Source organism: Ruditapes philippinarum, unplaced genomic scaffold (genome assembly GCF_026571515.1).
Source record: "Ruditapes philippinarum isolate M1 unplaced genomic scaffold, ASM2657151v2 ctg5329_1_1_1_1, whole genome shotgun sequence".
Taxonomy (NCBI): domain Eukaryota; kingdom Metazoa; phylum Mollusca; class Bivalvia; order Venerida; family Veneridae; genus Ruditapes; species Ruditapes philippinarum.
This window is the reverse complement of record NW_026865045.1, coordinates 16,448-41,687: the sequence shown is the minus strand read 5'-3', so window position 1 is coordinate 41,687 and position 25,240 is coordinate 16,448. Positions and strand designations below refer to the sequence as shown.

At 33.2% G+C, this 25,240-nt stretch overlaps 1 protein-coding gene across 1 annotated transcript; it reads right to left on the bottom strand.

Moving 5' to 3' along the window:
* Positions 1 to 524: 524 nt before the first annotated feature.
* Positions 525 to 21,875, bottom strand: LOC132727662 (dnaJ homolog subfamily C member 21-like). The gene is made up of 14 exons (XM_060713229.1): positions 21,796 to 21,875; positions 12,144 to 12,266; positions 11,748 to 11,876; positions 11,300 to 11,394; positions 10,698 to 10,817; positions 8,697 to 8,870; positions 4,766 to 4,816; positions 3,987 to 4,066; positions 3,645 to 3,745; positions 3,011 to 3,104; positions 2,485 to 2,658; positions 2,154 to 2,205; positions 1,408 to 1,481; positions 525 to 579 (listed from the first exon to the last, which is right to left on the bottom strand). The coding sequence occupies exons 2-14, from the start codon at positions 12,247 to 12,249 to the stop codon at positions 525 to 527; spliced, it is 1,305 nt and encodes a 434-aa protein (XP_060569212.1). The 5' UTR covers positions 12,250 to 12,266; positions 21,796 to 21,875.
* Between the last annotated feature and the right edge of the window lie 3,365 nt (positions 21,876 to 25,240).

Genomic DNA, 25,240 nt, shown 5'->3' with positions numbered 1-25,240 from the left:
GACATTGTCACAAAAACCCAATTTTTTTACCAATAGATGGTAGTGGTGGGTTTTAAAAATAAATGTACTCCAGTGACAGGCGGGGATACCATACAAAAAACAATTTAATAATTGGCAAAAAAAATCAAATGAAAAAATTCTACATGCAAATGGCACTTATAAAACATTCTGTTTACAAAAAAAATAATAGGTTCATTTTCAAAATTTAAAAAAAATGATTCATTTTTTAATACTTTGAAAAAAATGTTTATTAAGACACTACAAATATTTTCTAATTACGAGAGCACAAAAAGCCTTTTTTAACAGAAAATGTTAGCCCACCTCAAGTAAAAGCGGGGCCCTGTAATCTTGCGTTACCTCTTTTTTTATTGACAACCTTCTAAAAGGAAAATTTCAAAAATGGGAAGCTGGAAAACATTAGAAAAACAACAGGTTTTGGGGCAAAAAACAACCAAATCAAAAAAATTTGAGCTTTTCCCAATAAGGGGATTGTTGTAAGAAATATTCTAAATACCTTCTCCCCCTTAAACTATCAGAAACTTGTTCTTCTTCTCCCGTCTCTTTTCTCGCTTTGACTTACTGCAAGAAAAGTAAATGAACACATGTTGGAACACACTTCCATCAAATACATTTTAAATATAAATGAAAATGCAATTCCATCAAATACATTTTAAATATAAATGAAAAATGCAATTCCATCAAATACATTTTAAATATAAATGAAAAATGTCAATTTGCAGTTTAAGACTTTAATTCTTCTTAATACTACTAACTGAATAAACAGGCATAATCCTCTTTCCCACAATTTTGCCAAATGAAAATGTTGATAGTGAACAATGAACTAAGATAATGATTAATTTCTTTAATGGTTTTGGATAAAAAACGAGCCCTTTAAGCAGGCATGCCTCCAGATGAGGCGAAAATATTTTCAATAAATCAAACTTGTGAAAAATGTACTAAGATTTTTTGGCAAAGTAGAAAGATTCAAGATTCAAAGTAATAATTTGCATGTTATAAGCAATTAATGGTGAATTTTTTTCATTATGTGTAACTACATGTATATTTCTACTGTGTTACTAACGCAGTAAGGGCATTTTTGCATATTTTGACCTCTTTTTGTATTTAACGTGGGTTGCTAGTGGCAATGATAATGTGTAAAATGATTTCTTTTGGTTACTATACAATAATATACATTTAATTTTATTTTCAAAATTTTAATAAGCATTAATCTGGAGGGTGCTGCTTTAATATAAAACTTAACCAACACCGATAATTTTTTACAGAATAGGGGTCATAACTGTGTTAAAATGATTACTGCAGTCACTTTCCCTACTGGAATGGATTTTTATTTTTATTGAGCAAGTAATTCCAATTACAAGAGAATATCTTTGATGGTAATAACCTTACCTTTTATTGGTGTTTTCCTCAATATTTGGCTGAGAAGGAACACTTTCTACATTATCACTGTTTGCATTGCTGGCCTATAAATGAAAAGGAAAAAATTTAAAACCATTTAATAAAGTTTCCTTAATTTCAACATTTTTAAATATTTTTGGGGCCCCCAATACAACAAATTAACCTTCAACCTTTGTGCAATTTTTTAAATTTGTTTTTTTCAGTTAATTTTTTCCAAATTTTAAAATTTTCCCAAAAATTAAAAGCCTTTTTTGAAACTAAACAAGTGTTGTATTAAACTACAAGTCTGATTTTTTTTCAACAATTTATTCCAGCATCAATTTAAAATCTAAATTTTTTGGGATAACATCAAAAGGTTTAAAAATATGGGGTAAAAATCCATTAATCAAAAAACAAACTTTAAAATGTAACTGGTTAAATTTATTTTCCACTTAACAATACTTTTAAAACACTTCATGTATAGATTTAATGGATTTTACATAGCAACACCTAAAAAATTAACATGAAGAAAAATAATGCCCTGCCAAGCTAAAACTTACTTATTTGAGGTCAATAAACACACTTCCAAGATTGATATACACCGCAGCCTTTCCATATGATCATTTCTTTTCAAAACTGCTAAGAGACTGTTTTTCAATTTCTCAACATTTTTTTTTATCATTATGTATTGTCAACTGAAATTATCTTCTGCAAGCATTTTTATCATATATACTCGTAAGTTAATCAATAATACTAACCTCAGCTGCATTCTTTTGTTGCTTTCTTTTCTTTTTCTGCTTCTTAGACAGTCTATAAATGACATAAAATTTTCCACATACATCAAAAAAAGTTAATGACAGATATATTTCATTTAAACATCTTTGGGACAATTCATGTGTGTTCAGATTTATAAAAAAATTCTGTTTCAATAACACCGAAAAAAAAATGTTTTGCACAATTCCAATACTAAAGGGTACTTTAAGTAATAACTTTCCAACTAGCAATTTTTTTATATTCTATTTTTTTTTTTGAAATCTTCAATACAGATACAATATTGACATCACAGAAATTAAAAGTTTTTAATCGAACCTTTGAGGTGCATTGTTTTCTTCAGGCTCCTCCTCCTCCTCAGGAACCTCAGATGTCAATCTGTCTGTGTCTCCACCCATTTCTTCACCTAACTCCTCCTCTTCTTCTGCTAGATGAGCTTTTATGATAGCAACCAAGTCTTTATGCTTCTTTGACTTCTCATGATTCTTGAAACTTTGAAAAATAAAATATTTCCATGACATATAAGAATGTACTCACATTTCTTTTCTTGCTCCAAATAAAAAATGGTGATTAATGATACTTGCAGATGACATAACATCTACATCAAAAAATATTTTTTTTTTAATTTCATAATTTAATTTTGATATTTACTTTTTCTTTTTACTGATGTAAATATGAAATTAACTCCTTCAATCAATCATTGTTCATATCAAAAATGCTACAAAAATAAAGCAAAAGTAAGTTAAGATGTAAGGTCAGGATGCACTGAGCGTGCAGTGGTCTGGTTCTGTGGCATATAGGTATGTCATTACTGACACAGTATTTAGAGAGGAAATTCACCAACCTTTTCTCATTTTTGAACATTCTATCACAGGCAACACAATACAAATCATCATAGTAGTTTTCTTCTTCCCCGTCTTCCTCAACATCACTATTACCTAAATGTTTAATACATATATAATGTACATCAACCAACACGGATAGTTTAAACTTATTTATGCTCCAATGAGAAACAAGATCTTGCTAATTATATAAATTGCTTTCAAGTCTGCTTCCTACATACACGTAAACAAAGTAGAGACCTGAGCACTTGAACCCATGATCCTTAGGTTGACAGGCAGACACTTTGACCACTAGGCCACAGCTCCCAATTACTAACCACTAAACTTGCTACCTTTAACAAGGTTTTTACATTATCCCTCATGTACAGACTCAATCAAACCAAGCCTGCAATTTCCATGTATAGTCTTGTGATTCATGCTTCTAAGGGGTCACTCTTTCTCCAGATTTTTTTTCCACAAAAAGTCCAAGATTTAAATCATCTTAGCTTTTTTCCATTATGCTCAATATACTTTTTACAAATCTGAATTGTTTGGATTCATACAATATTATTCATTTGATATAAAGTTTATTACAGCTAAGAATTTCAAAATTTGTCTTATTTATTTCTTTTATAAAAACATGAATTGTTCCCTTACTTTCATTAAACTGTTCATCATATTTGGCCTCCAGTTCTTTGTAATGGTCTTCTAGACCTGATGCTGAAGACCATGCTGCCTCTTTATAGTTCTCCATTTTCCTGAAATTATCAGGTACATGATAAAATCCAAAATTCTGAAATGCAAATTTTGTAAAAGTATAAATGCAAATTTTGTAAAAGTATTTAAACAAATATAACATGCAACAGCTATATTAGTCTACATACAAAATTAATCTACCTATTACTTATTGTATATGAAACCTGATATTTTTTTATCGAACAAAAGATGAACAAATATCATTTTGGATAAGTTTATGAATACAGCAAGAAATAAACATACTTCCTCCCTTCCTCCAGATGTCTTTCTCTTTGTTCCTTTGCTTTCTGTTTAATTTCTTCTGCTCTCTCCTCTAACTTTTTCTTTTAAAAATAATAACATGATAATAATAACATGATATTTCAATTGTGCTCAAGTCTGTAACATTTTTTTGTCTTTAAAATTTTCGTTTCTATTTATTATTTTTAGTCAAGATATAAGCTGCAACAACATTTTCATGTCACATGTCAACTTTTCAGCGTATGTTGTGGTAAAAAAATCAGTATTTTTTATACATTATTTCAGACAAAACCTGGCAACAGAAGTAGAACCACCTTCTTTTACCTTAACTAGTTTCCCAACATAAAGGATATCAACATTCCTGGCAGGGTTCAAATCTACCCAGTAAGAGATTAAAAGTCAACAACCTTACTCACTTGACCACAAAAACCATAGCTTTAAACATACATACAGCCAATAGGGAAAAACAAACATGTTACACCTGATAATACAATAAAGTATCTACACAAGTATAGGACTTTTGCAACAAATAATCAGAAAAAAAGTTACAATAAGAATTCAGATGAACGACATGCCCGAAGGGTTTTTCCCTTGTGACCTTTGACCTCTAATAGGGACTTATCAAGGTACATGCACCTGTGGAGGTGGTAAGTGGAAGGACTGCAGTGTTATGGTCAAGTGACAGAAAACAAAAGTACTGACCGGAAACAACAAGACCTCCAAATCTACTGATCCAGTGGCATAAAAAACAACTTAGTAATAAACTAACACTTATAAGTTACCTTATATTCCTGGACTCTTTTGTCTCGCTTCTTTACAAACTTTGCTAATGCCTAAAGACAAAAAAATATATATATAAATAAATACACATGTTTTACTATTTATTTACACTAAAAGAAACAAGATAAATAGAGAAATATATATGGCTAAGCTAGAATTCAAGTTTAAATATGTTGTAGCAGAGAACATTTGTGTTCATGAATTAATTATAATAGCTCTATGTTTTGGTAATAAAATAGACAGTATTACATACAGACACACAAATAAGAAACTATGATCATTCATATCAAACACATGATACTTGACCTTTGTACCAACACATATTTCTAGGAGGAAATGTTTACTATCAGTGAACTTATTCTTAATTTGATAATTATTATCTTAAGGTGACAACAGAGTCAATTATCACTGAAAATACCTAAAATGAGATTTTTTGCCTAGTAGATTTATCCATCTTTTCTGAACACATTCGTGATTTAATTTTGGAAGCAGTTAGTCCAAAAAATGTGTTTTTAAATGTTTTAAAACGGTACCTGTACCATTTTTATCTGCTATTCGCGTAACCTGTCAATTATCGATAACGCTCCGCCCCCTGTTGAGGCATCAATGAGGGAAATCGGTAGTTCCATATATGCGTGAATTACCGGTCCATACTGGTCCATACTACTCGTAATTCATGTATCGTACAAATACCGAATATCGTCTACCTTTTATTAAGCCTTTTTTATAAAATAAGAAATTGTCGGCCAATGTACGTAACATAATGTATGAAACATAAATAATTAAGCATAGCGGTAAATCGCACGACCACGGGGTTGATTAAAAATGTAGTTGCTAAAATATCCATAATGTGTGAAAATAATTTGTCTGTCCCGTTAATCTGATAGATATTACATTGAGTTTATGGACTTTGTACGGATTCAAGGGCTTGCTTTACATTCAACCTCGTTTTCTAACAATGTCAAGTAAAACAACAACAAAAACAGACAACATTTTTTATGTGAACGCCTATATATGACTTGTGGTAAGGTGTCCCTGACAAATTTCTAAACCATTTTAGGTTGTCTAAGGATGATTATTTCTCTATGAATCAATAAAAAAGATAATAAAATATATTATCAGTGAATGGTTTGAATAAATTGTTCGCCAGTAAATCGAACACAGTACTAATAAACCTGGGACAAAGTATAGAATTTATTGTATATCCCAGTAGAAACTGGATCTCTATGCCGTGCTTAGATGCATAGATGATATTCATGATAATAGAAGTAAACAAGGAACATCGCAATGCGATGCAACCAGGTTTTCAGCAAAATATTTCACAGAAGCTTTGTCATGAAGGGGCATTTGTTTTTAATTAAACTTTTAGGAGGAATTATGGCTTTTTTAATATTCCTCAAACAAAAATGATTGAGAAATTTTATGTTGTCTATTCGCCTTTTTTCCCCAAATGTTTAGAAAGGTAAACAGTACTTTATTTTTGCTTAATTTTTGCATTTTTGCGTCTCTTGTCATTTTCTTTCGTCAACAATATTGGCGTGTGGTGTTTTGTGCGATATCAAGAAAAGTATGTTCACAATTTTAAAAAAATACTTGAATGATGTCTTGGAAGAAACATGGGAATTTAGTGAGCGCCAGGGCACTTGATGACAAAGCTTCTGTGAAAGTTTGGTCAAAATCCATTGAGAAATGTAGGAGGAGTTGAGCACAGAAGAAATTGTTCTCTATATATTCTGTATAAGGAAAAAATATACAAAGGGCCATAATTCGGTCAAATATTTTCCAATCACAAAACCCCGACAATATGTGCCAGGCACTTGATAACAAAGCTTCTAAGAAAGTTTGGTCAAAGTCCGTTGAGAAATGTAGGAGGAGTTGCGCACAGAAGAAATTGTTCACTATATATTCTATATAAGGAAAAAAAAACGAAGGGCCATAATAAGGTCAAATATATACCAATTGCAAAACCCTGGCAATATGTGTCAGGGCACTTGATGACAAAGCTTCTGAGAAAGTTTGGTCAAAATCCGTTGAGAAATGTAGGAGGAGTTGCGCACAGAAGAAATTGTTCACTATATATTTTATATAAGGGAAAAAAACAAAGGGCCATAATTAGGTCAAATATTATCTAATCGCAAAACCCCGACAATATGCGCCAGGGCACTTGATGACAAAGCTTCTGTGAAAGTTTGGTCAAAATCCGTTGAGAAATGTAGGAGGAGTTGCGCACAGAAACTATATATTCTATATAAGGAAAAAAAACAAAGGGCCATAATTAGGTCAAATATATACCAATTGCAAAACCCTGGCAATATGTGTCAGGGCACTTGATGACAAAGCTTCTGAGAAAGTTTGGTCAAAATCCGTTGAGAAATGTAGGAGGAGTTGCGCACAGAAGAAATTGTTCACTATATATTTTATATAAGGAAAAAAAAACAAAGGGCCATAATTAGGTCAAATATTATCTAATCGCAAAACCCCGACAATATGCGCCAGGGCACTTGATGACAAAGCTTCTGTGAAAGTTTGGTCAAAATCCGTTGAGAAATGTAGGAGGAGTTGCGCACAGAAGAAATTGTTTACGCCCGCCCGCCCGTCCGCCCGCCGACATACCTCAATCTAATAACCAGTTTTTTCCTTCGGAAAACCTGGTTAAAAAGGTCAGATCTTATTGATCGAGTGATACCTTTTATTTCTATTAAAATATGTTAAGCATTTATATCAATTTGGAGGAAAAAATATATAATATCCCGTTCTTATTTGTACATCTACCATGGACTTTAAAAGACCGTCAGAAGCTCAGTTTTTTGTTATTTTAATTTATATTTTAACGGAATTTCATAAGCGAATACACGGAGTGACACTGGTATAATATAAAAATAATGCTGATGATTTTCAAAAGTGAAACAATTATATACCCCGCTAGCGGTGCGCAAATACGTTCCATTTCCCCCACCGAGTGCCTCAAATTTTACCGAAAGTCACGTGACATGTGCGACCGATACCAGACGGACGGTAAATCACGTTAAGATTTGAAGAAATTTCTGTTATAAACTGATATTAATCAGCAACTTTTTAATTGGTCAGATGTCACTGGGTCATAAAATGTTGTTAGAGTATGTTACCGCAACTTGTGACCCTCTCTGGTGCGATATTTGTGTATTATGCAATTATTTAGCGTGAAACATAGGGGTCCGAGAGAGAACAGCCGATTTATGACACTTCGTTTGATGCGGGTCGGACTAACTTTGAATCAGCATAACTTTTTTAATAATCAAGCAATTAACATGCGGTTTAAAGCACATGAAAGGTAATTTATTTACAGAGGGAACCGTGTCAGGGATTTTTGTTTGCTCAATCAGCCACTTAATTATCTTTAATTACGTAATATGTATGGTGAAAAAAGTCGCATAAAATGTTTGACGTTACGTAATATTTTTTTGAGAAAAGATAGAAAAAATTTGAGACACGGTTCCCCAGATATTATAAGTATGTTTATTTTCCAAAAGTTTGATGACAAAAAAATAAAAAATGACTTTGATATGATGATTTAAAATTTTTTGGATTTTTATTAAAAATCAATCATTTACAAAGGCATTTTTTTCAAATATGTTATTTTTTATGATGATCAACGACATTTAATGCACAAAGATTAAATAGATAACAATTATTACTAAAATAAGTTGGTTTAAATGACATTTATGTGAGTACCACGAAAAGTGTCTGTTGTCACCTTAAATGCTTTACAGCAATGATGACTTGCCTAAGTTACCAGTATACATGTATGCGTAGACTGACAAGGCTTTAAACTGCTGTTTGCTTAACTGAAGCACTCTAATGATTAAACACATTGTAGTATCAAAAGCAATGACAAGTTTACAAACATAATATTACATGATAAAGGTTATAATCGCCATATTTGAAAACCATTACCCTTATTTCTTCATTTCTCTCTTTTTTAGCAGCATCTCTGAGTTTCTTATTCTCTGCCTCCATGAGTCTGCGTACCCTCCTATCTGGGGCTTCTCTTGTATCATATTTCTCTACCCATACATACGACTTAGCTGTACAGTAACTCTCCCAGTAGTCATAAAATGGTTTCACTACCTGTTTAATTCATATTATCAAAGATTCAGGTAATCTTAATTACTTTAAGTTACACATATAATTAGATTTTGAAAAAGTCAAGTTCTTTTTTCACTTATTTAGTTTAATGCTGAAAATAATCCGATCTCTATTCACTTCATAGAGAATATTGAACCAGTCTAGGTTCAATACTGAATTTATCAAACAACTTCAATAAAATTATATTATGCGAGCCTCTGGCGAGCAATATATTATTTTATTCACTGAGTTCACAAAGTCACAAAAGCTTCATGGGAATGTGATGAAAATTAATAAACTTTTAGCTTTTTAGCTCACCTGTCACAAAGTGACAGGGTGAGCTTTTGTGATCGCTTTTCGTCCGGCGTCCGTCGTCCGTCCGTCGTCCGTAAACTTTTACTTTAAATGACATCTCCTCATAAACCACAAGGCCAATTTCATCCAAACTTCACAGGAATGTTCCTTTGGTGGTCACCTTTAAAAATTGTTCAAAGAATTTAATTCCATGCAGAACTCTGGTTGCCATGGCAACCGAAAGAAAAAACTTTAAATATCTTCTTTTAAAAAACCATAAGAGCTAGAGCTTAGATATTTGGCATGAAACATCTTCTAGTGAGTGTCTACCAAGTTTGTTCAAATAAAAGCCCTGGGGTCAAAATTGACCCCGCCCCGGGGGGTCATTGATTTTCCCTATATGCATATAGTAAAAACTTAAAAAATCTTCTTTTAAAGAACTCAAAGAGCTATGGCTAAGATATTGAGCATCAAACATGTTCTAATAGGTGTCTACCAAGTTTGTTCAAAGAAAAGCCCTGGGGTCAAAATTGGCCCCGCCCCAGGGGGTCATTGATTTTCCCTATATGCATATAGTAAAAACTTAAAAAATCTTCTTATAAAGAACCAAAAGAGTTAGAGTTAAGATATTTAGCATGAAACATGTTCTAATAAGTGTCTACCAAGTTTGTTCAAATAAAAGCCCAGGGGTCAAAATTGACCCCGCCCCGGGGGGTCATTGATTTTCACTATATATGCATATAGTAAAAACTTAAAAAATCATCTTTTAAAGAACTCAAAGAGCTATGGTTAAGATATTTAGCATCAAACATGTTCTAATAGGTGTCTACCAAGTTTGTTCAAATAAAAGCCCTGGGGTCAAAATTGGCCCCGCCCCGGGGGGGGGGGGGTCATTGATTTTCCTTATATTTGTATAGCAAAAACTTAAAAAATCTTTTTTGAAAAAACCCAAATAGCTAGAGTTAAGATATTAAGCATGAAACATCTTTTAGTGAGTGTCTACCAAGTTTGTTCAAATAAAAGACCTGGGGTCAAAATTGGCCCCGCCCCGGGGTCATTGATTTTCCTTATATGTGTATAGCAAAAACTTAAAATCTTCTTTGAAAAAACCCAAATAGCTAGAGTTTAGATATTAAGCATGAAACATATTCTAGTAAGTGTCTACAAAGTTTGTTCAAATAAAAACCTTGGGGTCATAACTGGCCCGGCCCCAGGGGTGTCATTGTTTTTAACTATATGTGTATAGTAAAAACTTAAAAAAAATCTTCTTTTAAATAGCCCAATGAGCTAGAGCTTAGATGTTTAGCATGAAACATCTTCTTATGGGTGTCTACCAAGTTTGTGCAAATAAAAGCCCTTTGGTTAAATTGGCCCTGCAACGTTTGGGGGGGGTGGGGGTTGGGGGGGCCTATATACAGGTGAGCGACCTCAGGGCCATCATGGCCCTTTTGTTAAATCTTGATAAAGTATCATAATATTCATGAATACTTTTGAAATCTTTTATCAATTCAATTGTATATCAATGCCTTTACAAACCTCTTCATAAACTGATTTAGAATCACCAAAATCATAGACAACAAAATCTTCCTCTTCCACAAACTGCCTGTCCTCCTCAGCCAATGTTTTAAATACCTCATCATACACACCATAAAATCCCTAAAATCAGAAAAATAAAAGACATTTTATTTCTCCACCAAAAAAGATAAAGCTAGAGATGAATATACATTTGCAATTCCTTAAATTCAATGTAATTGTGAATAAAAATCAAAATAAAGTCTATTTTATAATATTGTCTATACAGGTAGAAGTTTGAAGAAGAACATATATGGTTTGTTACATGTACATACATGGGGCATCCGTAGCTGACAGGTTAAGGTCGTTGACTTCAAACCACTTGCCCCTTACCACTCTGGGTTCGAATCCCAACAGGGACTTTGGATTCTTTCATGTGAGGAAGTTATCCAGCTGGCTTACAGAACATCAGTGGTTCTACTCAGTTGCCCGTTTGTGCCTGAAATAATGCACTGAGGGGCACCTGAGGTTTTCCTCCACAAGTAAAGCTGGAACGTCGCCATATGACCTATACTGTGTTGGTGTGACATAAAACCCAATCAAACAAACAAACAAATTGTACATACCTCTTTATCATCACCGTAACCTTGGTAACAAGAGGAGTTGAAATACTGGAATACATCTAAACAATTGTCTTCATAATTATCACCTTGACCAAGTCCTGAAATAGTTTACAGTTAAACAATTATGATATTATGACTTTATTGTTTTGCAGGGCATCTGTTTGTGGAAGTTTGGGAGTTATTTACTCCTTGATTTTGTTTTGAGATGTCAGAAGTATAATGCTTTTCCTTCTTTACCTAAATAAGATGACTGTCAATGTCAGACATTTTACACTGAGTCTCTTGACTTCCAAATTTTGGAATTTAATGGTTTTGGTGATCCGAACCAGTAGAGAAAGAAGGAAAAAGATCAGCAAATGTAGTAAATTCTCACTTTTCGATAAAAATCCTCCCTGTTTTTTGAATCCTAGAATAGACACTGAGTTAGAAACATTAAAAGATAACATCATACCTCCTCGTAGAATAGCTTCTCTATGTTTGTCATACCAGGCTCGTTCTTGTGGATCTCCCAATACTTCATAGGCCTGCTGGACCAACCGGAACTGTTGAGTACACTCATCTATATTATCAGGGTTCTTGTCTTAAATCACACAGACATAGAAATTATTGTGATATGAAGCTTTGAAGTATACAAAGAAAAACAACAAATATCACAAGAATAATAAGAATCGTAATTGCTCCAACAATCATATAGTAAAAAAAATGTATATATTTATACATGTACATGGTTTGTTTAACATTTTAACATTATTGCTAAAATTCCCAATCCCACAATTTTAGGCATATTTTCAATATACTGGAAAAAAACCCCTCTAAATCTGATTAATAGACAATGAAAAAGACTTACCAGGATGCCATTTAAGTGCAAGTTTTCTGTATGACTTTTTGAGCTCCTCAGCATTTGCATCCCTTTGAACTCCAAGAACCTCATAATGGCATTTCATAGGAGACATGTTAATTTTCTATGCACCTGAAAAAACAATATATAGAGGATATTGAATGAGTGTAAGTTCAATACTGAATTTATTGCACAAGTTGAATAAAATTATATTATGCGAGCCTCTTTCAGTATTCAGTATTGAACTTACACGAATTTAATATTCTATTTATCACATACCCAAAATAAAGACCGTTTCAAGTGAAATAAGAGTCATTTTTCCCATAGTATAACGCTAACATTTAGCGCGTCTTTACACTATGTTTGTATAACGCAAATGATGTCACGTCAAAATATATGCACGGCTATGCAATACCATATTTACGGAGTCACAAAATCGGCACAGGTGTGGGATAAATCATTTATATATTACTTATTCAATACGTATAATAACCACAATCATTCAATGAATCAATGTATTAATGCACATCAAACATATAAGTTGTAATCTAAGTACAATGTATACAAGTTGTAAGATATATCAGATTGAACAATGCCTGTAAAAATGACCTAACATATAATAAAAACAACTTTGTTCATGACCTCCTAAATCATTATTTAACACCTATTTAGGTGTTCATATGATTATGTTCTGTATAATTAAGACACATTCATAGTTGACTGCAAATGTATTGATTTTAGGCTGTTTTTGCCTTAGCAATAGTCTACAGGGAATGTTTCTGGATTAGTTTTATCCAGCTGAAAGGCATTAAATGACTGACAATAGAAAAAAGTTTGTAAAAGTTGGTTAACAACTAGACTTGTTCAATTTGCAAGAAAGAAGACAACTTTAGATTTTGAACACTGGGCATTTTTGTGTAGTATTACTCTCCATTTTGGTTTGATGGTGTTTCTTCCTTCAACTTCAAATAACTTGGGGGGGGGGAACAAAATTAAAACCTGTCATATAAAGCTGACACAACTAACAAGAGGGCCATGATGGCCCTGAGGTCGCTCACCTGTATATAGGCCCCCCAACCCCACCCCCCCAACGTTGCAGGGCCAATTTAACCAAGGGCTTTTATTTGCACAAACTTGGTAGACACCCATAAGAAGATGTTTCATGCTAAACATCTAAGCTCCAGCTCATGGGCTTTTTAAAAGAAGATTTTTTAAAGTTTTTACTATACACACATACTTAGAAACAATGACACCCCTGGGGCCGGGCCAGTTTTGACCCCAGGGCTTTTATTTGAACAAACTTTGTAGACACTTACTAGAAGATGTTTCATGCTTAATATCTAAACTCTAGCTATTTGGGTTTTTTCAAAGAAGATTTTAAGTTTTTGCTATACACATATAAAGAAAATCAATGACCCCCGGGGCGGGGCCAATTTTGACCCCAAGGCTTTTTATTTGAACAAACTTTGTAGACACTCACTAAAAGATGTTTCATGCTTAATATCTTAACTCTAGCTATTTGGGTTTTTTCAAAGAAGATTTTTTAAGTTTTTGCTATACACATATAAGGAAAATCAATGACCCCCTCGGGCGGTGCCAATTTTGACCCCAGGGCTTTTATTTGAACAAACTTGGTAGACACCTATAAGAACATGTTTGATGCTAAATATCTTAGCCATAGCTCTTTGAGTTCTTTAAAAGAAGATTTTTTAAGTTTTTACTATATGCATATAGGGAAAATCAATGACCCCCGGGGTGGGGCCAATTTTGACCCAAGGGCTTTTATTTGAACAAACTTGGTAGACACTTATTAGAACATGTTTCATGCTAAATATCTTAGCTCTAACTCTTTTGGTTCTTTAAAAGAAGATTTTTAAGTTTTTACTATATGCATAAAGGGAAATCAATGACCCCCCCCCCCCCCGGGGCGGGGCCAATTTTGACCCCAGGGCTTTTATTTGAACAGACTTGGTAGACACTTATTAGAACATGTTCGATGCTCAATATCTTAGCCATAGCTCTTTGAGTTCTTTAAAAGAAGATTTTTTAAGTTTTTACTATATGCATATAGGGAAAATCAATGACCCCCCGGGGCGGGGCCAATTTTGACCCCAGGGCTTTTATTTGAACAAACTTGGTAGACATCCATTAGAACATGTTTCATGCTAAATATCTTAGCTCTAGCTCTTTGGGTTCTTTAAAAGAAGATTTTTTAAGTTTTTACTAGGCCATCCTTAAAAAAAATGTTTGTTTGCAGTAACGCGACCGACTCACAAAATTTGCCCCTACTCAAATTTTTTGTCATGGTCTGGATAAAAAAATATTTTTTTTTTTAATCAGAAAATTATGCCTTGTGCTTTGTTTTCGTTTTTTTAAAGGTTAATAGAAGAAATAAAATGTAGTTCTTATTAAATTAGAATTCAGTTATCAATTTATTAATTGTTACCAGATTATCAAAGCATATATTGTCCAGCATTTTGAAATTCCATGTTTATTTGGGAGTACAGTTCAATAAAAAAAAATAATAAAAAAATAAATCGACCTACCTACCCACCTTGAAAATTCTGGGTCGGGTTACTGCAAACAAACATTTTTTTAAGGACGGCCCTATATGCATATAGGGAAAATCAATGACCCCCGGGGCGGGGCCAATTTTGACCCCAGGGCTTTTATTTGAACAAACTTGGTAGACACTCACTAGAAGATGTTTCATGCCAAATATCTAAGCTCTAGCTCTTATGAATTTTTAAAAGAAGATATTTAAAGTTTTTTCTTTCGGTTGCCATGGCAACCAGAGTTCTGCATGGAATTAAATTCTTTGAACAATTTTTAAAGGTGACCACCAAAGGAACATTCCTGTGAAGTTTGGATGAAATTGGCTTAGTGGTTTATGAGAAGATGTCATTTAAAGTAAAAGTTTACGGACGGACGATGGACGGACGGACGCCGGACGAAAAGCGATCACAAAAGCTCATCCTGTCACTTTGTGACAGGTGAGCTAAAAACAGTAGATCATGTCAAATTTTGCAAGAAAAAATCAATAATGGTTCCCAAAAACCATGAGGGTAAGGCCTCTGCTCAATTAAGTAAGAAAAACCCCGGGCCCGTACGGCTAGCCAAAAGTTCTAGCCGTACGTGAGTCACGTACCACTAGCCAGGATATACTGTATTGTCTAGCCGTACGGCACTTTTCAAAATTATATGAATGTCGAAAATGCACATGTTTTTTGTGTCTTGAAATGGGTATTTTAAGAAAGAGCCCGCATTTGTCCACATGTTTACTTTAATAATGATGTTCCGCCATTCTGTGAAAAAAAGAAAATGTATGATGGAAATGCATGTACAAATAAACAGTGTAAGAAATTCGGATTTGAATCCACTAGGCTTGTCGGACTACCAGATTGGAATATTAACTATCCCATAAGACATAAATTTATCTATCTATCTATCTTCGATATAGTCAAACCTCTGCTGGGGACCTAGACTTGACGCGCGTCAACCGACAAAAATGTTAGTAAAAGAGTTGAAATAAAAGAATATAAAAGTAATGGAAATAAGTATATTGTTAAAAACAGAATAGGTTTTTTAGGGAGATGTATGTTCAATCCGGCTTACAGCCAGACTGAACTCGGGGCCAGACAAGTTTATGATATCAGGTGGTAAAGCATTCCAGTGGACTATTGTTCTTGGGAAAAATGAATATTTATAGTAATCAGTTTTAGTTTGGATTTTATTGGAATGCATGGAGATGGGATGTTCTAGATGATCTTGTAAGAGGGATGATCTTCTTTGGGAAAGGGATAGCCACCTGGTCATGCAAGATGTTGTGAAACATGACCAGGCGTTGGTCAATACGCCGAAGGTCAAGGCACCTCAATTGAAGGGAAGTCATCATGTCAGTGACACTTGACGTACGTCCAAAGTCATGTTTGACCCACCTAGCAGCCCTTCACTAGCATGATTCATTTGTTCAAAACAGTTGTTTATATTGCCTCTGTAAGTATGGTAGCCTGGTCGGGCTTGTTACTGTGAAAAGTTGGTAGCCCAAGGAGAAATTTAGTAGTAAGGGGCTATCAGACTACTGCTAATTTCGAACACTGAATAAATGTCAAAGTTACATATATAATGTCTTTTACAGTCTGTGTTTTTTATGCTTATGATTTGTTATTTTATTTGTATGAAAGATGAATTATTAAATCATTTATTTCTTAATTAGGCACATGGAATAAATAATCATATAACGGTCAAAAAAGTTTGTTTTCGTCGCTTTCAAAAATAAATGTATTCTCACTAGCACCCTGGCATCGTCTGTTAATATTTATAATTTTATTTTTGAATATAAAATTTATAGATAAAAATCATAATCAATTAGCCTTAATTAAAAATGCATTTCACAGAACATGCAAACTTTCCAAATTACTGGCGGACAAACTTTTACAGTCAGTAATTGACGCAATTATTAGAGTCCGACAATAAATATTTTCGTGTTTCTTTTTTTTTTTTCATTTTAAAGGTATTGAGAATTAAACTTATTGAAACAAAAAAAGAATATTAATATTATTATAACCATGTAAACGATTTCAATTGATGTAATTCAACTGCAACTTAATTAACACTTTTTTCTTGCCGTCTGGGGATGACAAAAAAAGATCGATATTCCTACTTTCTTTACTGTACTGACTAGCAACACGGCTATTGATATCTAACAAGAGCTGTCGGTAGGACAGCAACGCTCGACTATTCTTAGTGCTTCATAGTAAAAAAAGCCTTGATTAAAAAGTGAAATTTTCTCAGTAAAGAGAAAAATGCAAAATTTTTCTTTAAATCCATATTACAGTTATAGGCATTGGAGAGAGTCGGTCCTATTATGCTATCAAAGAAGAGTATAAAATTTCAACATGTTTCAAAGCCTTATGAACATTTGAGGTATTACAAAAACTTTAACGTAAATTCTAAGTCGAAAAAGGGGCAAAATTCTGTCAAAATGCTTGATAGAGGTACCCCCTCCTGTCTACAGGTTGGGGGCATGATGGTGAACAAGTGTGCAAAGTTTCAAAGCCATATGTCAATGGACTTTGAAAATATTTGAGGTATTAAAAAAACTTAACATAAGTGGTTACGCCGACGCTCGGGTGACTACAATTGCTCTACTTATTCATATCGAATAGTCGAGCTAAAAAGTAAACAAACGAACACAATAGCTGTTTCTTTGTTAAAATCCTCACTTAAAGACATAAAATTACATATGCATTTTCGACTTTCATATAATTTTGAAAAGTGCCGTACGGCTAGACAATTCAGTGTGTCCTGAGTAGCCGTAAGTGACTCACGAACGGCTAGAACTTTTGGCCCGTATGGCTAGCCACTTCCAATATACAAAGGCAAACAGGCCATTTCGGTCCCAAACCAAATTGGCCCCAGTGGAAAAATCGGCCCCTGGACGTTTCGGCCCTACCATATAGTACAGACAATTAATTAAATTAATTAACAACAATTAATTTAATTACAATTAACAATTATGACACTTTAATTCTTTAAATAATTATTTATTATCTTTTGATCTCTTGAACCATTTAGATATACATTAATGTTTTTAAAGGTGTAACAAACAATAAAGGCAGGTTTATCCTTAATATATAAAACAAACCACTAAAACTTCTTGATTAAGAAAGTTAATTACAATTATTCCTTAGAAAACATTATTTTTTTATCTTAATTAAACTATAGGCCTACGTATTTTTTTCAAGGTGTAACTAATTAACTGTTTATAGCTTTATGTAAGTAATATCAGAGAAAACTTAGTAAAGATAATGATAGATGCTAGATGTTATAAAAGTGATTGAAAGACTGAAACCAAATTATAAATGCTATGTACCTGCTATATATTTATTAATTAGTTTAATCAAACAATGTTGACAGTGACAAAAGAATTATAGATATTATGGCTTCAGTTTTTTTTTCATTGTAAAATTACATGACCGAATGTTTCGATTTTCATGTGCATGAACAACTAACTTTCCTTACCTGATAATTAAATGTGTTAGATTTTTTCAGTATCAAGGAAATAATTACGAGTAGCTATTTATTGTGAGATATTTATAAACATTGAAGTTAACATTAAATGCAACAAGTATTTAATCTTTGATGGTTTTGGTAAATATTTAATCTTTTACGTAAAATTAAATATACAAGTCATCATAAATCTTTCAAGGTACTTGGAAATTGACGTTCCACTTCATGTAGTCCAACTAATTAGACTTGTCAAAGAGACACCGAGATAATTTTGGACGGGCGCTGTCTTTTTCCAAGTCCAACCACGAACTGCATTTTTATGCACGGACGCTTCCCAATTAGAAGTTGTTGGGAGCGAAAACTAGAAAAGTTTCAAAGAAACGGTCTACATTACCTGAAAGAGAATCGTTTTTTATGCAAGGTTCCAAATTATCATACTTCAAAGTCGAACAGAAGTCTAAATATTCCACTTTCATTTTGTAATCGTTGAAAATTATTGAAAGCGGCCATATTGGAAAGCGGTGTCATGGTAAAAGACCGTAAAATTGTAAATTTCCATGGTGTAACACAGGTATCGGCGGCAATCGATTGTATTTGCCAACCTTTATTATACAATTTGTTTATGTTTTTTATATGAATTATTGCAGGAATAACTCTTTTATTCACACACAAATATTTTAGCATTAAAAATAGAATGTGAAAAGGAAATTCTGATAACCTTACTTAGAAATTAAATAGTTTATGATGTCCGATGTCAGATCATACTGCATTTAACAGTCCGTTTAAATTGTTAAATTAGATATTATTAAGTTGGATTTTTTAACATCTGTGATCATTAGGTGAAATTTCTGAACTACCTTTTTATTTTATAACCCTGCCATGATTTCCCACATACGAAAATACAATGTAATTGTAGGTACATCTTAATGAATTATAATTATACTATACATGATGAAGCAAAGAAGAATTTCAATTTATATTACACTCCATATCAATTTCTAGTTTATTATATTTAAAAGAAATTGAGGACGGTTGTGTAGGGGAAGAAGTTCAAAACAACCAAAAATAACTTTAAAATTCTGAAAAAAAAATCTTAAAATTTCAAACTGTAAAATGGAATTTCAGACAGTCCTCAGTAAAATACAATTGTCGCACAGATATGACGGGGTTTATGATAAAAACGCAGCAAGCGGAAATTTAGTGACCGTTATTTAGACGTTGAATAGCATAACAATGTAAGACAGATGGGAGAAATGTTAGAACGACTGTCGCAAAAGGACACCAAAACCTCTGATACCAATTTAAAATTCCATGTTCCCGCTAGTTCCCGCTTTTCATTGAACGGCACCTCGAATGTGTCACATTGAAAGTTCCATGATTACCGCCGTATTATGTACACATCTGTGGATGTTGATTAAAAATTTCAACTTGCACCTACCAGAGCCGTCTTTGGCACTCATGTGTATTTATGTTTCGATTTTGCAGTTTCAGGCGTTTTTGGTGGGTTTTTTTTTTGGAGGGTGGATACATGTATGTGGATAAGTTTTTTCTGTTTTCTTTACATTTCTTTGCTTGCTTGCCGAACCTTGTATTGATAATCATTATCTGTTTGTTACGGTTCGGTATACATGTATACAATATAATAAACAAGATGAACAAGGAAAGGCGGCGTTCAATGAACGCAACCCCCACACGACCCAGGAACAAGAACCATTGGCAAGGAGCCCAGGAGGATCCTAAATTAAAACGGGACAGGGCACAAGGGAGAGCACGGTCAGGCTTATCACTAAAATGCAACTGAGAAGGAAATCAAAGAAAATAAATAAATGAATGATTAATAGGACCACTAAGTTAACGGGCACAGGGGAAGGGGATAGGAAATTCGGGGAAGGGGGAGGGGGCGAAATAAAGAAATAAAACTAGGGGCAAAGGGAAGATACTTACCAAAGACGAGAAAACAACAAGGGACACAAACAAAAGGGTCACCAAAACAGTATGAAACAGGACCACTAAGTTAACGGGCGCAGGGAAATGGGGTAGGAAATTCGGGGGAGGGGCGAAATAAAGAAATAAAACTAGGGGCAAAGGGAAGATACTTACCATAGACGAGAAAACAACAAGGGACACAAACAAAAGTGTCACCAAAACAGTATGAAACAACAAGACATACACCTTATACATTTATAAGTCTCTTAATCTGTTCATTTGAAAATTCTGATCTTCTCAATGACTTTTTTTTAATATCCTCTACTTAAAATTTATTTCAATTAAAATATGTGACCCTTCTTTTATAGTTACACAGCATATGGCTGGATCACAATAAAGTTCCTTTTTAGTAAATTAATAAAGTATGTCAAGAAGACATTTAACTTTATCAATTGGTTTAATATGGTATTATATATCGGCAATCGGTGAAAAAGAGCTCTTGAAATATTATTTGTACAAATACTGAATAATTTGAAGTGTATTTCAAATAGTTTCCTTCAATATTTCTTTTACGTTCTTAATTGTCATATAAATATGCATGTATAAATGAAGTCAGTATTTTATCCGAGAGTGACATTTGGCAGTCATTAGCACTAAACAAGAAGGCAAACCACCAATTGATAAATGTTGAGTACATGTATTAAAATATTTAAAAAATATTAAACAACAGTACTTGTACGGAGCCTATTTGCGACCATTGCATTTTAGGTTAAATACAATGATACTTTTCAATAGTATTTAATAATGCACACATTTATTAAAAAATAATGAATAGATTTATTTCCCCCGATATTTTGTTTAATTTAATCTTCATGCGTAACCCACACTTACCTGCTAGACACACTGGTAGCTACTACCAGCTTTCACGGAATCGATTTTTTACGATGACGTCATAACATGTCCGCCGAAGATAGAGTAGACAGTACAAATTTGAAATAAATCGCATGTATGCGTTAAGACAGGTACAATCTAATATTTTTTTAGGAGAAGTTAGTACTAAAATTTATATTCTATTGATCTTTAGAGGTAATTGAAGTTACTTTCAGGTTTAAGCAGTAAAAATCAGTCCAAACTATCGAAAGTGTTGCCGGTAGATTTTCCGTGCGTAAAAATGACAGTTAAAATTAGGCGTAACGGTTTGACAGTAAGAAAAAAAGTCTGTAAAATGGGTCAAACCGTTCACTCCGAATTAATTAGGCTACACTTCATGAAAATTGTCATTTATGATTATTATAACTATGAAATTTTAATATACCGGTTTAAAACACAGTACTTAATCAGGGACTGATTTGGTAAAGGCCCGAAACGTCTGGGGCCGAAACGTCTTGGGTAATTTGGGGCTGATATGTCTTGGGGCAGAAACGTCTCGAAATCATACAAAGGGGTCTAATCCAGGAGATTGCCAAATTTTGTCAGTTTGTATTTTGTTGTCACAGAGATCAAATTTATCTATTTGAAATTTAAATATTAATAAAACACTGTAAAAACTAGAGAAATGTTAAATCACATCAAGAATATGACTTACCACTTTTTTCAGACAAATGTGTATTGCCTTCCTTCGCGAAAACGTGTGATAATTGAGAAATTGGATTAACAGGTATAGGTGAAAGTGATTTCGTCAAAGAACCGAACTATCTTAATAAAAAACAACTCATTTTCCTACATGTAATCACATGTTTCATTCTCCGTTTCCATAAAAAAGGAAAATTTCAAGCACACACGTAATGACAATCGCAACTTTTCGGTTCCTTCCGCCAGTCTTCGGATCGTAAATTTTTCGACACTGTCCGTCAATCTTCGGATATCGAAATTTCGACTTATTAATTAACTCGAATCATTAACCCGAAATTTCGACTAAGTAACTCGAAATTTCGACTTATTATCTCGAAATTCCGACTTATTTACTCGAAATTTCGATTTATTAACCCGAAATTTCGACTTATTAACTCGAAATTTCGACTTACTTACAGTTGTTTAGGCAGTAGCGGATAGCTAAGAAGATCGGCGTTGCTTATGTCTTTAATAATAATATTCAGAAAATCAAATTGATACCTTTCAGTAGTCCAACTACTTCCCTTTTTAAAATAAAATATTTTTTAGCAGTATCTTTGACATTACATGTAGTACTCTTTGTTTATGTTCAGCATATACACCGAGTCCAATCGTTCACTATGTTTCCCAGGCGGAGAACGCATGAAGAGATCAATTTTACAGGTGGAAAACCGATACTGTGGTAAGAAAAGTGTCTTCAATTTCTTTGTAAATGCATACTTCACAAAACTTTATAGCCTATTCTGATCTCGTATGATTACTTTATCCGACAGGCATCTCAAACTCGCCAAATCTTTGTTAACTTATTAGATCATTATCGACAACTGCACAAGAAAAATCACAAAATTGGTAAAATCGCTCTTTGATAGCCAATAACTTGACATCCAAGCAAACTTCTTAACATTTGTATCGCTCTAAAGGTTCTTTATTAACATATCCTCATCCACCAAACGCCTGTTCTATTTCTATTTCGTATTTTTGGAGTATAATATCGTTTAAGCAAATTTTCAAAATGAACGCATGAGCCGAACTTTTCATGTGGTTTTATCAGATTGCAAAATGAACGCATGAGCAGGCGGAATTTTGGTTACTCCAGTTTTCATGGATATCTCATTTGTTATCGATCACTGAACCTTGAAATTCCAAAATTTTCGTTCCGAATGTTTGAGCAAACAGAATTCCTATTTTCATACCTTATGACGAATTGCTTATAAGATGAAGGTCTGTTCGGTTCTGTGAAAATATAATTAATCCTCATTGCTAAAACTTTGAGTAAAATATTTGCAAAATACAACATCATTGGTTGATGGTATGTTATAATTAAATATGTAACATACACTTAAAGATCCTGTGACTCAAAATTGTATGTTCTTATATGAAAAATATTTGGCTTAAATAAAGAATTATTAATGTTAAAAGTTACAGAAAACCTTTTTGATAAGGATATTTCCAAAATTTAAAATTTCTGATAATAAAAGGAGATAATTAGAAATCTGTTTTTTTATAAAAAAAAATGAGTTTTGCATTCAAATAAAAATTTCAAAACATTTTTCCTCAAGAAATATCATATAATGTGTTTAATAATGTCAACTTCTTAAGTATATGTTATTCATAAGAACTGACTTTATATACAACTTTCGCAAGGATGTTACATCCTAAACCTTTCCCTTTACATAAGCGTGTTTCGACGGCTTTTTGCCCCCCCCCACACACACACTTTTTGAGGCCTCAAACAGTGAAAAACCTTTTACTCTATCTCAATTCACTGAGAAGTTGCAGCACTTCAAAATCAGTTTTGATGGGGAAAAAACCCAATGCAAAATAGTGATTTTTGGCAATTTTGAGACGTCCGCCCGTTGCCATGGTAACAGGAATTTAACGATTAAGCATGCTGTTACAGAAGCTATAGTGTAGTCAACATTTGTGCCGATGTTCATCAGTATTGAAGGAAGCATTTTTCATAGTTTCATAGCAGTTTGAACTTGTTACAGGAGGCTTTTCAATGAAAACGGCAATTTTTCGCAATATGCTAGTTGGGTAAAAACATACAGGATCTTTAAGCAAGAATATATATACCAACTTCCTTACAACAAAATGAACATACAATAAAATGTTGACATAACACATATTTTTTTAGGTTCATTATATGTTTTTCTTTTAGAAATAATACACTTTTTATTTTAATGATGAGCAAAGTATTTATCAAAATGTGTTTCAAATTACCTCCCTTTATTTACAGAACTTTAAATTCGATAATATCTATGTAAGATTTGTAATATTAGTAACAATTTATTTGAGTATCAGGTTTATCATATTAAACTATTAAAGTTTTGAGGTACAGGGACTTAAAAAGAGTATACATACGCTATTATTTGTCATTTGTCCTTTGTTGTATTTGTTGTTAAATATTATGCGTGTATGATAGTAATTGTATACAATTATTCAGGATTCATGATTTAATTATCAAAGTACATATTTTGTAAAACAATGCGTGCAAAAATCAAGGATTTTTCCAAAGTGTCATGTAAGATTATTATCAGCTTAATCACGCCCGTTTAACTCACAACGAGTGAAAAATGTCCATCGGTTAAAATGTTGTGAGCAACTTCCGTTCCTCGTTGTGAGCACCCATCTTTGACGAGTGACACGATAAACAAGGTGAGTTTTTCATAATTTTTGAAGATTACAGACATTTATGTAAAAATATCGAAATGCAGTTAGCTAGCGATGTGTTTTCCGAGTATACACATGTAAAGATATTGCCTGTTGGTGGACAATTTGATGGAAATACCGTGCGACGCAGTCACTCGGGGTAGCTGGAAAACTGGAGGCAACTTCTCTTTGGACCTAATTTAACATTGAAAACGTCGATTCTGGTGACGTTTTGTGCATTCTAACCTAAAACAGATGCCCACAAGTCTTCAGCGTAAATTGTTATCTGAAAGTCTTCGTAGAAACGAAGATATACTCTTTTTTGCTTTAATCCTCGTTGTGAGCACCATAACCTCATTGTGAGCAAGACAAGCGCAGTGCTTGTCTGGTTTTAATATGTAATTCAAATGGCAAGAATACAATTTTCAATTGACCAAAAGCAATCAAAACGTTTATGTACAATAGTTTTTCTTTGCAATAGTTCTTCTTTTTCTTTTTTTGAAAATTATTCTTCATATTCACAAGTCATCAGATTAACAGAAGAACTAATCAGTGGAGGTAAATCAGGTATTTTATTTTGTATACTCTAGTGTGGCACGAGTGAACATCACGGGGTGTTTATGAATATTTCAACAATTTCACAATCTGTGTGATACACACATACATGTGTTTATCCTGAGATGAAGACTGACCAAATAATGTAAAACAAGAAAAATCACGGTAAGTTGACAATGCCCCTGAAGTGTTGCTTTGTCCTTTGATTTATGCACCAGATAGATCATTTGTTTTTGGACAATTAGATCTTCAATGTGAAGGTAATTCAAGGTCAAGGTGAAATAAATATAGGTCAGTTGGAAGGTCTTGTCCAAAGGGGCATTGTGTCAAAATATGAATTAATTCCACTT